The sequence below is a fragment of the Xyrauchen texanus genome, chromosome 8 (genome assembly GCF_025860055.1).
Source record: "Xyrauchen texanus isolate HMW12.3.18 chromosome 8, RBS_HiC_50CHRs, whole genome shotgun sequence".
Taxonomy (NCBI): Eukaryota; Metazoa; Chordata; class Actinopteri; order Cypriniformes; family Catostomidae; genus Xyrauchen; species Xyrauchen texanus.
This window is the reverse complement of record NC_068283.1, coordinates 10,198,564-10,213,228: the sequence shown is the minus strand read 5'-3', so window position 1 is coordinate 10,213,228 and position 14,665 is coordinate 10,198,564. Positions and strand designations below refer to the sequence as shown.

Below are 14,665 nucleotides of genomic sequence, written 5' to 3'. Positions count from 1 at the left end.
TCTGGCTGGGCCACTCAAGGACATTCACAGAGTTGTCCCGTAGACACTCCTTTGTTATATTGGCTGTGTGCTTAGGGTCGTTGTCCTGTTGGAGGATGAACCTTCACCCCAGTCTGAGGTCCAGAGCGCTCTGGAGTAAGTTTTCATTAAGGATGTCTCTGTACATTGCTGCATTCATCTTTCCTTCGATCCTGACTAGTCTCCCAGTTCCTACTGCTGAAAAACATCCCCACAGCATGATGCTGCCACCACCATGCTTCATTGTAGGGATGGTATTGGCCAGGTGATGAGCGGTGATGACGCTTGCCATTCAGGACAAAGAGATCAATATTTGATTAATCAGACCAGAGAATTTAGTTTTTCATGGTCTGAGAGTCCTTCAGGTGCCTTTTGGTAAACTACAGGCGGGCTGTCATGTGCCTTTTACTGAGGAATGGCTTCCGTGTGGCCACTCTAACATACAGGCCTGACTGGTGGAGTGCTGCAGAGATGGTTGTTCTTCTGGAAGGTTCTCCTCTCTCCACAGAGAAACGCTGGAGCTCTGTCAGAGTGACCATTGGGTTCTTGGTCACTTCCCTTACTTAGGCCCTTCTCCCCCGATCGCTCAGTTTGGCCGGGCGGCCAGCTCTAGGAAGAGTCCTGGTGGTTCCAAACCTCTTCCATTTACGGATGATGGAGGCTGCTGTGCTCATTGAGACCTTCAATTCTGCAGAAATATTTCTGTACCCTTCCCCAGGTCTGTGCCTTTATACAATCCTGTCTCGGAGGTCTACAGACAATTCCTTGAACTTCATGGCTTGGTGTGTGCTCTGACATGCACTGTTAACTGTGGGACCCTATATAGACAAGTGTGTGCCTTTCCAAATCCTGTCCAATCAACTAAATTTACCAATCAAGTTGTAGAAACATCAAGATCACTGGAAAGAGGATGCACCTGAGCTAAATGGGCGAAGGCTGTGAATACTTCTGTACATGTGACTTTTTTTTTTTTTTTTTTCGTTTTTTTATTTGTAACAAATTTGCAAAGATTTCAAACAAACATCTTTCACCTTGTCATTATGGGTTTTGTTTGTAGAATTTTGAGGAAAATAATGAATTTAATCAATTTTGGAATAAGGCTGTAACATAACAAAATGTGAAAAATTGAAGCGTTGTGAATACTTTCTGGATGCACTGTACATGCACTACACGAAATGCAATATCCTAAACTGTCTAAATGTGAGGAATTCAAAACAGAGTAGCTTCAAAAAGGCAGCTAATTCTAGGGATGGGCATTTTTGAGTAAATTTACAGTCAAGTTCTCTAACACACAAAAAAAAGTACTTGATTACTTGAGAATTAAAATGCATTAAAAATAACACATATGACACGTACATGAAACTTTTATTTAGTTTTATTCAGAAACATTACCAAGAACAGTTTCAACATAAGATAACTTCAACAAACTGTGATTTTCCTTTTGGGAGAACTTTATGAACAATATACAGTACATTAATAAAAATGGCAAACAAAAAAAGATTGAAAAATAACACTAAAACTTCACTAAAGAGTTTACATTGAAACCAATACTGACAGAATGAGGGTAATACAAATACACACACAAACATATTCTGAGTTTAAATGAAGGCCATCACATTTAATAATTTCACGTGATATTATTCAGAAAAATTTGTGATTAAAAATAAATGTGCTTTTCGGTGTTCAGAGATTTAACACATAAGTTTGCTTCGCATTTTCTTTCCACCAATAAAAGCAGATCCTCGTCTGTTGGTTTGCATGACTCCAACAAGAACCAAATACGAATAGAGTAGAATTCAATAAGAATACAAATATTACGGATAGGAATCCACAACCCCATTATTTCTTCTTCTCTCATTCAACATTTAAATGACACACATCCACTGCACTGATCCCCCAGTGGACTCAATTGTAACTGCGAGATTTGGTAAGAGATTCAGAGGGAAAGTGGTGGAACAAACTCACCGAAATCTCACTCACGCAGTTTATGTCCAGACTAAAGACTCATCTGTTTAGCCAGGCAAACACCTAATGTATTCATCAACTCACAATTAGACTGCTTTAGTTTGATGTGCCATAACCAGAAACATCTATCATGATCTATAACTATGCAAAAAAATTTAAAATGGCATCTACGCTAATATTATTCTATTTGTTTCCATATCTCAACCTCGGGATTCTACCAGAACTGGCCAGATCCAGCTCCGTTCCAGCTTGGTTTCGGACTCCACTGCTACATGTCGCTGACAGATGATGCCAAACATCAGTTTTTTGACTTCAGAGGATGAACTGATGCAGACTCCAACTGTAAGACATCGGATACTTCATATGCCACTGCCTGAACATTGGACTTAGGATAGACCTCACCAAATGACCTGCGATGCACCTCATCATTTATCTTTGCCTGCATCACCTTTGTCTATTGATGGACTACACTCTTAAAATGGAATACATAGACTTTAATTGAATTGCCAACAAAAGCCTTCATCAGCCAACTAACAAAGGACATTGCATCTATGTGAACTACTGCAGTTAATACAGTATGGACTTTAAAGACATTAATCATTATTCTTACAGTTCAAACAAAATCTTTGTTTAAACACTGACCCTTAACACTTAGTTTACACATTTTAAACCATGACCTGCACTGCACATTAATGAGTAATATTGGCATTATATTCATGATGTTAGTCAGAGGGGAACTGGCACCCACAGTGAGTCTGGTTTCTCCCAGGGTTATTTTTCTCCATTAACCAAAATCTTATGGAGTTTTATGTTCCTTGCCACAGTCACCTTCAGCTTGCTCACTGGGGTTATAAATACAATTATTTAAATTCTACATTGATTTACATACAATCATATTTAATCAAACTACACAATGATCACTGTAAGACTTTGTAAATAATACATTTTTTGGTAACGCACGATTTCCTGTAACGCTGATTTGAAAAGACGTGTTGTGAAAAGCAATATACAAATAAAAATGACTTGACATTAAGACAACTGTCCTCTAGACAATATTTCTGTAGAAATATATTAATTAAAATGATTTGTACTGGACGTACGAATGGAAAATCAGTCCCTGTAGCCTTTTAAAATAAATCACTGAAATCTGCTAATCCAGTAAATCACAAATGATCCAACCTGACCAGGGCTGAGAAAAGTAACAGGTATCGTGTCACAACTCATTTTTTACATTTATGCATAGCTTTAGCAGCGGTCAAAACAATTAACTAGTTAATAATTACAATACAATAGTTGGACAACTGCCAGCCTTATAAATCTAAAAGTACATTACTAAACTGCTTCAGTACAAAAAGAGACATATGTTTCAGAGGTACATTTATTGTAAGGCTGTACCTGTAGTTCTATTTTTTCTAATGAAATTAATAATTACTGGTGGTAATCATTTAAATTACTTATGATTAAATTGTGTATCCCCAAGTCTTTTTCTTGACTTATTTCTCATTAACATGAGGAACATATGCAAGGATGCTATACAGATGCAGAATAAAAAAAATAAAAAAGCAGTCCACGTGTTAAATAGAATTGTTTTGCTCACTCCAGTGTCACTTCCAAGTCAATCACTAATTTTGCACATAATGAATTACTTCTGTGCTTTAAGGGATCTGCCATGATGTTGTTTGAACTTTAAAACATTCCTAATAAATCTTTATTTAAAAAAAAAGATAGAATTTTGAAGAATGTTGAATAGTAACTTCAAATACTTAAAAAAAAAAAAAAAAAAGAGTTTACATGCTGATGTTTATATTTACACACGATATTATGTGTCAATTATAATATATAAATAAATATATATTACATACAAAATACATTTTTATTTAAATATACTTGAAAATACCTAAAGGATATCACTGTATTGATGTGTCAAACAGTTCAAGGTAGACAGGGCTGCTTAAAGCTATATGTTAAAAAAGGAAAGGGGAAAAAAATAGAAAAGAAATAAAGAACAATAGGTAATTTTGTCATATGTTTATTAAACTTTTGTATAATTACAGGATGTTTTGAAATGAAAATAAACAATTAACTAAACTACTTGCCCACAATCTATCCCTCTGATGATCCAGATTTAGAGGGGCTCTGGAAGCTGGAGGAGCTGAACACGAAGCGTCGGCTGAAACCAGGGGAAATAAATAGAGAAAAGAAAATAGGATGTATCTGATCTAAGCTAACAGCAGGTGGTGATAACGAACCGTAGTTGTTTGCGATCCGCGGTTAAGAAAGTAATAAGCAGAAGGCCGATCCACATACATTGGATATCAGCTTGTCTCAAAACAATCCACAATTGCAAAAGCACATTCATTCTTGAGGCTGAAAACCAATGGTAAAGCTCTCAGTATTTGTGTGACAGAGACATCATTGTATAGCTTATATTTGTGCATTCTGATGCATGCATGCATTTGTGTACTGAGCCGATGTGCGTATCTGTTGTGGAATGTTGTACGCATTTGTGAGATGTTTTGATGCCGTTTTATCTCCATACTTTTCAAACAGACTTACAGGTGATAAGTGAGAAGAGCCGATGTCAGGGAAGTAGCATAGGGAGCGACAGTGTTACTCAATAGCACAGTATATTTTGAATAAATGGTCTGAACGGTCACGTAATTTAGTGGTGAGAAACGGAGTGCATCCACCACTGAATCTGCGACATCTGCATAACGGATGACACGAAACAAAAAAAGTTCAGATGTATATATACAGGTCCTTCTCAAAAAATTAGCATATTGTGATAAATGTCATTATTTTCCATAATGTAATGATAAAAATTAAACTTTCATATATTTTAGATTCATTGCACACCAACTGAAATATTTCAGGTCTTTTATTGTTTTAATACTGATGATTTTGGCATACAGCTCATGAAAACCCAAAATTCCTATCTCAAAAAATTAGCATATCATGAAAAGGGTCTCTAAACAAGCTATTAACCTAATCATCTGAATCAACTAATTAACTCTAAACACCTGCAAAAGATTCCTGAGGCTTTTAAAAACTCCCAGCCTGTTTCATTACTCAAAACCGCAACCATGGGTAAGACTGCCGACCTGACTGCTGTCCAGAAGGCCATCATTGACACCCTAAAGCAAGAGGGTAAGACACAGAAATAAATTTCTGAATAAATAGGCTGTTCCCAGAGTGCTGTATCAAGGCACCTCAGTGGGAAGTCTGTGGGAAGGAAAAAGTGTGGCAAAAACGCTGCACAACGAGAAGAGGTGACCGGACCCTGAGGAAGATTGTGGAGAAGGACCGATTCCAGACCTTGGGGGACCTCGCGGAAGCAGTGGACTGAGTCTGGAGTAGAAACATCCCCGCATTCCCCAGGTCAAGCCACTTTTGAACCAGAAACAGCGGCAGAAGCGCCTGACCTGGGCTACAGAGAAGCAGCACTGGACTTTTGCTCAGTGGTCCAAAGTACTTTTTTCGGATGAAAGCAAATTTTGCATGTCATTCGGAAATCAAGGTGCCAGAGTCTGGAGGAAGACTGGGGAGAAGGAAATGCCAAAATGCCTGAAGTCCAGTGTCAAGTACCCACAGTCAGTGATGGTCTGGGGTGCCATGTCAGTTGCTGGTGTTAGTCCACTGTGTTTTATCAAGGGCAGGGTCAATGCAGCTAGCTATCAGGAGATTTTGGAGCACTTCATGCTTCCATCTGCTGAAAAGCTTTATGGAGATGAAGATTTCATTTTTCAGCACGACCTGGCACCTGCTCACAGTGCCAAAACCACTGGTAAATGGTTTACTGACCATGGTATTACTGTGCTCAATTGGCCTGCCAACTCTCCTGACCTGAACCCCATAGAGAATCTGTGGGATATTGTGAAGAGAAAGTCGAGAGACGCAAGACCCAACACTCTGGATGAGCTTAAGGCCGCTATCGAAGCATCCTGGGCCTCCATAACACCTCAGCAGTGCCACAGGCTGATTGCCTCCATGCCACGCCGCATTGAAGCAGTCATTTCTGCAAAAGGATTCCCGACCAAGTATTGAGTGCATAACTGAACATAATTATTTGAAGGTTGACTTTTTTTGTATTAAAAACACATCTTTTATTGGTCGGATGAAATATGCTAATTTTTTGAGATAGGAATTTTGGGTTTTCATGAGCTGTATGCCAAAATCATCAGTATTAAAACAATAAAAGACCTGAAATATTTCAGTTGGTGTGCAATGAATCTAAAATATATGAAAGTTTAATTTTTATCATTACATTATGGAAAATAATGACCTTTATCACAATATGCTAATTTTTTGAGAAGGACCTGTATATATTTGGAACTATATTAGATGTTATTAATAAAACAACAGGAACTCTTTGGACACACATTTTTTGCCCCCATATTTTGTAATTCGAGGGCATTTTTGCCCAGGAGACCCAGTTAATTTCTGACCTTGCATGGAACACTAGAGAGATGGAGATGAGAGGTGTAACAGGTGTTTAAGTGTCTAATTCTTATTCAACATTATTCTTTTGTTAAACATTCTTTTGTACTCATCTTTCATTTGCTTGATGTAAGTTTAAATATTGTAAGTAGGACTGTCAATTTAAAAGCATTAATTCAGTGTGATATATATATAAAAATAACGTGTTAAAAAAAACTCTCTAGGCCATCAAATAAAACATTCCTACCACCTGAAGTGCCAACTGTTTTCAGCAGGTGGCAGTAAGCGCAACTCTGGCTGTATGGGCAATGCACAGCTGTACTAACAAATCAAAAGCTTGCTTGACACTACAAGATGAGAACTTCGATCTTTTTATTGCGGAGATAACAACCTCCACGGCTCTAAAAGGATTGTTTAGTATAAAACATGATGAAGATTAATGGACAGGTGGTCAATTCATTTAGTAATGAGTTGTTTCCTCACAAAAGAAGATTATTCAGCTCATTGAAGCATCTCCTTCATAGACATCCATTCAAAAATAACGGCTTCTTGTCTCCTCGGCAGTGTACCGCCCATAGAATGGCAATGGGTCTGCCGCATTACGCTACTTTATACTAAGGTTGAAGGCTCCCCTTAGAAGGGCTCTGATAAGCATGCGTTCGAACACAGCTGGACAAGGGACAATTCGTAAAGTAAGGATATAGAGAGACGTGTTTTTCTAAATTTCAAACTACGTTCAACTTGACACAAACCGAAAAACTCAGTTTATGACGCAACGCAACCAAAATGAGACGGTCAAAAAGTGTCCATCTGTCCATCTTAGAAAAGCCCTTATAGCAAATCTATCTCGGACAGACTGACAAATTCACAAATTCAATTGCAAAATGGATTGCTGTAGAATAATTTGGAGTAAAAAGACATTGCCTTCTAAATCCACTTTTTGTATTGTAAACTCTTGTCTGCCACAACAATGTAATGCACTTTATTTATCTGAATTATCATATTTATCATAGAATTATTTAAATACAACAATTTAATTAATCATTATACATTGAATTATTGTTATTTGATGGCCTCAGTAAATATTTATATATGCGATTAGTTGCAATTAATTGATTGGCAAATCGTGAATTTAATTTGATTGTAAAATGTAATTGATTGACAGTCCTAATTTTAAGCAGTTTATACATTTTACAAAACATTGTCCGTTTCAGTTTGATACATACTTTTGCTATTTTGCACATAATTTTTTGTTTTATCATTTTAATTAAATTTTAGTCAACTAAACTTATATGCCATTTTAGTCATAGAGCAAAATGGACTATGAAAATGAAATGAATAAATAGCATGATAAAATACTGACTAAATTTAAAAGGACATTTTCATAAAAACAAAAATGATTACTGAAAAATGTACAGCACTTGTGTGCTGATCAACAACTCACCAGCTTTGTTGTTAACTAATTGCAGAATGAGAGGCCTGCGAGTGACGATGCCTGAACCTCGGGGAAGGAAATCCCTGAAACAAGAAAGAGAAACAATTAGTATGTGCGGTGGAGACACTGACTGCATTTACATGGGCACCAGAAAGCGGCTTACTGCAAGAAAGCTGCGTTTTTGGAGAAAGCAGTGTTCTGGTTTACATGCACTGTCTAAGAGGTGTGCTCTTTACTCCCATATACATCAGTCACTCATTAACCAGCTTTATCCACAGCAATGAAATTTCCCTGTGACGCTAGTGCAAAAACAAACATGGCATTGGAGGAAGATTTTGCCATTTTATTCTCTGTTGCTTTGAATTATTTCCAGATTTTCCAGAGTTCTTGCTGTGTTTGTTTTCTTAACTTACTATTGCAACCTGCAGCAGAATTGCGCTGCAATAGTGGGGTTTCCTCCTTACATAAAACTCTGGGATTCCCTCAATGTACAAGTACATATAAGCAAACATGAGGGACCATCAATATTTTACAGTGTTGAATATAAATGTTTATAGATATATTGTATGTGCTTTTCCTACTATACTCCCAGAAATGTAAAATTCTTTCTGCTGTGTTGATCTGATGTTGGCTCCATCTTGTGACGTTTGTTATTCGGTGAGTTCACGCACATGCACTCTTAAAACACCCATCAGAATGCAGCTTATGTCTTTACATGGCCACATTAACTGCATTCTCGAAGAGAAATCCAGGTGTTAAACCCCTTTCTCTCAAACCCTTAAACGACGCAAGGAAATCAGCATTCTTGTTTACATTTCAGAATGCCGCTTTGTGCAAAAACCCTGGAATAACCAGTTTTCTTAAGTGCATATAAACGTGGTCAGTATTTGTAAATGGAGGAGGAGAGATTCAAGTAATTCAGAGCAATCAAGCTCAATTTTTAGAGGTGGCAAGACTGATCAAATTATTCATGAGTGCGGTGGCGAGTGTTTAAGAGCAACCTATAGGAGCATTCATCTCAGAACACACACACACACACACACAAAAACATATCTGGTCTCTTGAAGCAATGCATTTGAAAACATACTGTTATCTTTTAAAGACCCACGATTCCCAAGAGGCAGCAATACGTTTGTAACTCACAGCCAAATCAGTGCGCACTAAATAACACCGTGACATATTATAAGCACCATCTGATATTCAACTGCAGAGAGCTAGGCAATTTCAGGCCTACAACTGCAATATATTTAGTTATAAAACCGCCACAGAGACAGGGCATTACATAAAGGTGACATCTTTCTGCTGCAATTCAAGTTTCCAACAATGTTATTCTTTCCTGGTTTTGGCTGGACGCGTATCAGACACGTAACCTGTACAAGACGTAATTGTTGTACCCTAAAAGTAATTACACCTACTGAAAGCCTTTCTTGCCAGTGTCAAAAAAACTAGCAGATGTGAAAGTTGCATAACATGAAAACACTTAACTAAACAGTGCATTAATAAACAGCAAAGGTGTTGATGTTGGATTTGCTGTTGTGTTCAGTCAAAGGCTGTCTATTGCATTGTAAGAGTTGTCTTGTTCGGTAAACAATAATATCATATTAGCCAGATAGCATGCTAGCTATCATTTACCTAGCCTCATTACTGGTTTAAAAAGACATCAGGTCTATGTAAATGCTAGCCAGCTAATACTTCCTAACCAGCAGATTTTATGACTGTGATTCAGTTAGCTAGTTGTGTGTAGTTTGCCACACTACCTGCATTTTTAGCGACAAGCACCTGATCGTCTTGATGAAGATTACTAAAAAGTTCAACATCGATCTAGAGTTTTCTTTGGACAAATCTCAAGAATAAAAGGATATCGAAAAAAGGACCAAAAGTATAAACAGAAAAGAAATTGGGATACATTTATATATGATTGTATTCACAGCACTCTGCAAGAGCTCCTGCTCTACATCTGGTTCTGATCAATATGCCACTGACATTTTGAGTTGCATATGTTTGTGATTTACGGTGCAGTCAGCAGTGAATTCCCTGAAATCATTCATCCCATCTAAATGAACAATGCAGCAGATCCCTGAGGGGTAAAAGAAATAAAGCTTTAAAAACATATAGAACAAAGGGAAGGGCCATACACAAAGAAAAGGCACTCAAGTGCACGCGTGTATGAAAGGCAGCCTGTGGAGACAGCTCCATCTGGCTGTATGAAGCACGTGTCTATACGACAACAGTCAAAGCCTGGAGGCATTGACAAAATGAAAACAGGCCACTAGACAGCAAGGGATGCAAATCTTCAGGCACATCAACATTTTTATACTAGGGCTATGAATCGATTACATTTTTTTAACTAATTAAATCAAACAGTTTTCTGTGATTAATCAAGATTAAATTATAGTAAATGATACACTACAACAAACATTACAAATCATCATAAATATATAAGTTATACTTTGTCACAAAGAACTTGCAAGAAATTGGTTAGTAATCATTTATTTAATTGAAATACTGTACATATGTTAAAATATAGTGATATGGTAAAAAACATTTTTAGGTATTAATCTTTGATACATGTCATGTTGAAATTACAATTTGGGCTACATCTTCAGGCATTTTCTAGTGGAATGTTTTTAATAATAGGATCAAATTGGCAGATTCAATTCATATCAAACTTTGGTAACCCTCAATACTCTATGGCCTTGCATTATAGAGATTCTGTTCATAGAATTACAGATGCGTTGAAAATATGTGGTATTGAACATATACCAAGCTCAATGAGAGGCAGAGACTGGCTAAAAAACTTTTGGAGGGGGAATCTTTTTTGGATTTACACATTAAAAAGCTATACAATTTCTAGGGTTAAATGGAGAATTCGATTTTTCACTATATTTGTAAATGTTTAAGGCTTTATGCACTTATAAAAATCTCTTCAATATTTACAATTTGAAGCTTAACACATTAACAATACCCTTGTCTTTTCTGTACAAATTGATGCATATTGCTAATTTATTGCTCCTATTGCTGTTTAAACCTGTTCTGAAGGGCTTATGTAATATTTATATATGTGTATACACTGTACACACCCCACCTTATAAAACCTCCAACCAGGTCATTTTCTACACCCTCATGAAGGCTTGTAAGCCGCAACTCATCGGCTTGAGGTATGATTTAATTCAATAGCCATTATTTAATAAAGGCTTTTAAAAAATGTAAACCCTACTCTGAGTGCCTTGGACCACTAGAGCATCTGAATAAAAATCCCTTATCTAACGAGCATCAGTCGTAATTATTATACACCCAAAAAGCACTCCTTGCATGCTATGCTTGACTGTCATCAAACTTTATTGGCAAGAAAAACTTAAGTGTATATTATCAATGTATTATTAGACACTATACAGTCGTGGCCAATAGTATTGGCAGTGACATAAATGTTGAGTTTTGCAAAGTTTGCTGCTTCAGTATTTGTAGACAATTTCACATGATTCTATGGTACACTGGAAAACAATGATAAGTATTTCATGAATTTTAAAGGCTTTTTTTGGCAAAAACATTCAATATATGCAAAGAGTCAATATTTACAGTGTTGACCCTTGTTCTTCATAACCTCTGCAATTAACTCTGCCATGCTGGATATCAGCTTCTGGGCCAAATCCTGACTGATGGTGATCCATTCTTGCCTTAATAGTGTTCGGAGTTGATCACAGCTGTGGGCTTCTGGTTGTCCACTCGCCTTTTGTGGATTGACCACAGGTTCTCAATGGGATTAAGATCCGGGGAGTTGCTTAGCCATGGATCCAAGATTTCCATGTAATGATTCAATGCCACTTCATTATCACTCTTGCCTTGTGAGATCATGCTGGAAAATGCACGGATCATCATCAAATTGCTCCTGGATCATTGGGAGAAGTTGCTTTTGCAGGACGTTTTGATACCATTCTTTATTCATGCCAGTGTGTTTGGGCAGGATTGTGAGAGAGCCCACTCCCTTGGATGAAAAGCAATCCCACACATGGATGGTCTTAGGATGCTTCACTTTTGGCACGACACAGGACTCATGGTAGCGTTCACCTTTTCTTTTCCAGACCATCAATTTTCCAGATGTCCCAAACAGTCGGAAGGGGGCTTCAGAGAAAAATATCTTTGCAACAGTCTTCTGTTGTCCAATCCTTGTACTTCCTGCAGAATTTCAGTCTGTCCTTGATGTTTTTCTTGGAGAAAAGTGGCTTCTTTGCTGCCTTTCTTGACACCAGGCCATTGTCCAAAAGTCTTTGCCTCACTGTGCATGCAGATGCACTCACACCAACCTGCTGCCAATATTGAGCAAGCTTTGCACTGGTGGTGACACGATTCTGTAGCTGACTCCTCAGGAGGAGACGGTCCTGGCACTTGCTGGACACTCTGGGACATCCTAAAGTCTTCTTCACTGCAGTTGAACCTCTCTCCTTGAAGTTCTTGATGATCCGGTAAATGGTTCTTTCAGGTGCAATATTCTTTGCAGCAATTTTCTTGCATGCAAGGCCATTTTTATGCAAAGTGATGATGGCTGCACGTCTTTCTTTAGAGGTAACCAATGCGAACAAGAACACAATGATTGGAAGCACTTCTTCCCTCCTTTTATAGCAATCAGTCTGCTCTTATAATCCAATCAGAATGATAGAGTGATTTCACCTGACTAGTACTCGTTCACACTTTCACAGGTGCTGATGATATGATTAGTGAAATTATGTTGGATTGTCATTTTGTGCCAGGACCAAAAAACAGTGAAATTTGGGTTTGAAAAAAAATGTGCTGAAAAGTTGTTTATTTTACGACGTGCATTAGCCTATGATCTAAAATGGCAGCGGATTGGTAAGAACTACAACTTGCTTTTGGCGCCACCCTGTGGACATTTCACATCAACAACAGTTCCAGATTCAGCCACTGGTGGCAGTGGTTCATATTTTGGTAAGCACAGACCGATTTCAGCAACAAATTTTCGGCTTTTGCAGAATTCACAGTGTGATCAGTCTGAAAATGCAATGGTAGCTCAGCTTCATCAAACATGGATACACATTAATAGGACCACACCTGGCCTCTGCGTTTTGCGTCTGATCCGAAATGTGACGTGCAATGTGTATTTAACCCTTCCTCGGCTTAAGTCCTTTCTTTAAATATTCGACTACGCATTGAGTCATGTATACTTGGACAGAGGGATGAAGACGTAAGCTTGACTACGCAAAAACCCACTGCAGCCTGACAATAACTGGACATGTCTACATACAAATTGGCTCAACTAATGGCATTAGTTTGGGCAGGACTATCTGTAGAGTCCATGATGCAGAAGACTGGTTGGTTGTTTTCTTTAAAATGTTGTAAAATTAAGTTTATTTAGTCCATTTGTCCTTGGCTCTTAAACTTATCAGAAGGCTCCTCCTGCATACACTATGTTTGTTTGCACAGTGTAAATGCACCATGGCATGTCGTTGCAGATGCGGCCTACTGCCATTTTTGCTACCATGTATCATTCTTTTGTATCTGTGATGTGTTTTCCTGCTTTCACATTTTTAATAAACATTATTATTAATAATTCGTTGAAAATTTCAGATTATGATTATTTTTGTGGATCGATCCAGAATCATTTGACAAAGAAACGTGATGCATGCATGAATTGATTTTTTTGCCCAACCCTTCCAAAGCGGTGTTGCCATGCATGCACCTCTCTCAGCTTACACTCACTCTCGCAGCAGAACTGGACGCCTCCACACACCCACAAACACAGATAAACGCTCAACCAGGCCGAAAAAGATGCCTGGTAAATATACTGGCCTTCAGAAGGTTAATTTCTCCAGTTCTATCTCCGTTTCTCACATCCGCTCACTTATTTCCAGTGCAAACAGGCAGGTGGGCTGCTGTCCATTATTCATGTGCTGTAAATGATAGAGGAGGCTGAGCAGATTGTGTATCATTTCATCCATTATGCATGCAAAAACACAGAGCGAGTGCAGAGAGAGTGGAACGACAGAGACAGAGCTCGTCTCTCTTCAGCTTCACTCCGAATGAGTTTTGGGAAAAGTGGGCTAATGGGCTGCTCTCATAATCCAAAATGTGACTGCATGACTCCAATACAACACACCTCAGCAGAGTTCAATCATTAAAGAGTATTTTCCTTTTTTGTTTTAAATTAAGGGTTTGATGTACCATTGTCCTGCCATAGTCTTTTGGACAAACAATGGAATCAACACCTGATAGGGTCTGCACCAGTTCTCAAAAGGTATAAATTGTTGAAAATGTACTTGTTATGGGACGGTCTCACAATAAACAACATATGCAATAAAGAAAAAAAATTCAACTGATTGTCTCAACAAATAAATAATGTATGGGTCCAGTTTCCTCAAGAAATTTGTCACAAAACACCCCTTGGCATTATCTGCTTGTTTTCACACAGTAAACTGAACAACAGCCACTCCTAAAGCAGCCGGCAAAGGCAAATAGCAAAAGTCATGCAGAACAATGACATCAGTCCAACAATAAACAGCCAAGATGGAGGCGTTGGCCTCTTTAAAATCCAGGCTGTGATAGGCTTAGTCAGTGTGAACCACTTAACGATCTTGAAAATCCAGTTCTGCAAGATGAAATCTGACACTCTCAACATTAGTCATTCTACTTAGCACGTTTAAAACATTAAAGGAATAGTTCACCCAAAAAGGAACTTTGGGTCATCATTATTTACTCACCCTAATGCCATACATTTTTTGGTGGAACAGAATTCAAATTTAAAAAAGCAACGACAAAGTATCAAACATGATAGCTTTGTGTAAGGGTAAGACCAAAATT

General features: G+C 37.9%; 1 protein-coding gene across 6 annotated transcripts in view; it reads right to left on the bottom strand.

Moving 5' to 3' along the window:
• Positions 1 to 14,665, bottom strand: part of dnm2a (dynamin 2a) — an 80,987-nt gene that overhangs the window by 47,858 nt on the left and 18,464 nt on the right. For all 6 annotated transcript variants that reach the window (XM_052131604.1, XM_052131606.1, XM_052131605.1 and 3 more), the window contains exon 2: positions 7,865 to 7,938. In XM_052131604.1, the coding sequence (XP_051987564.1) occupies positions 7,865 to 7,938 (74 nt within the window). The remainder of the gene's footprint in view (positions 1 to 7,864; positions 7,939 to 14,665) is intronic.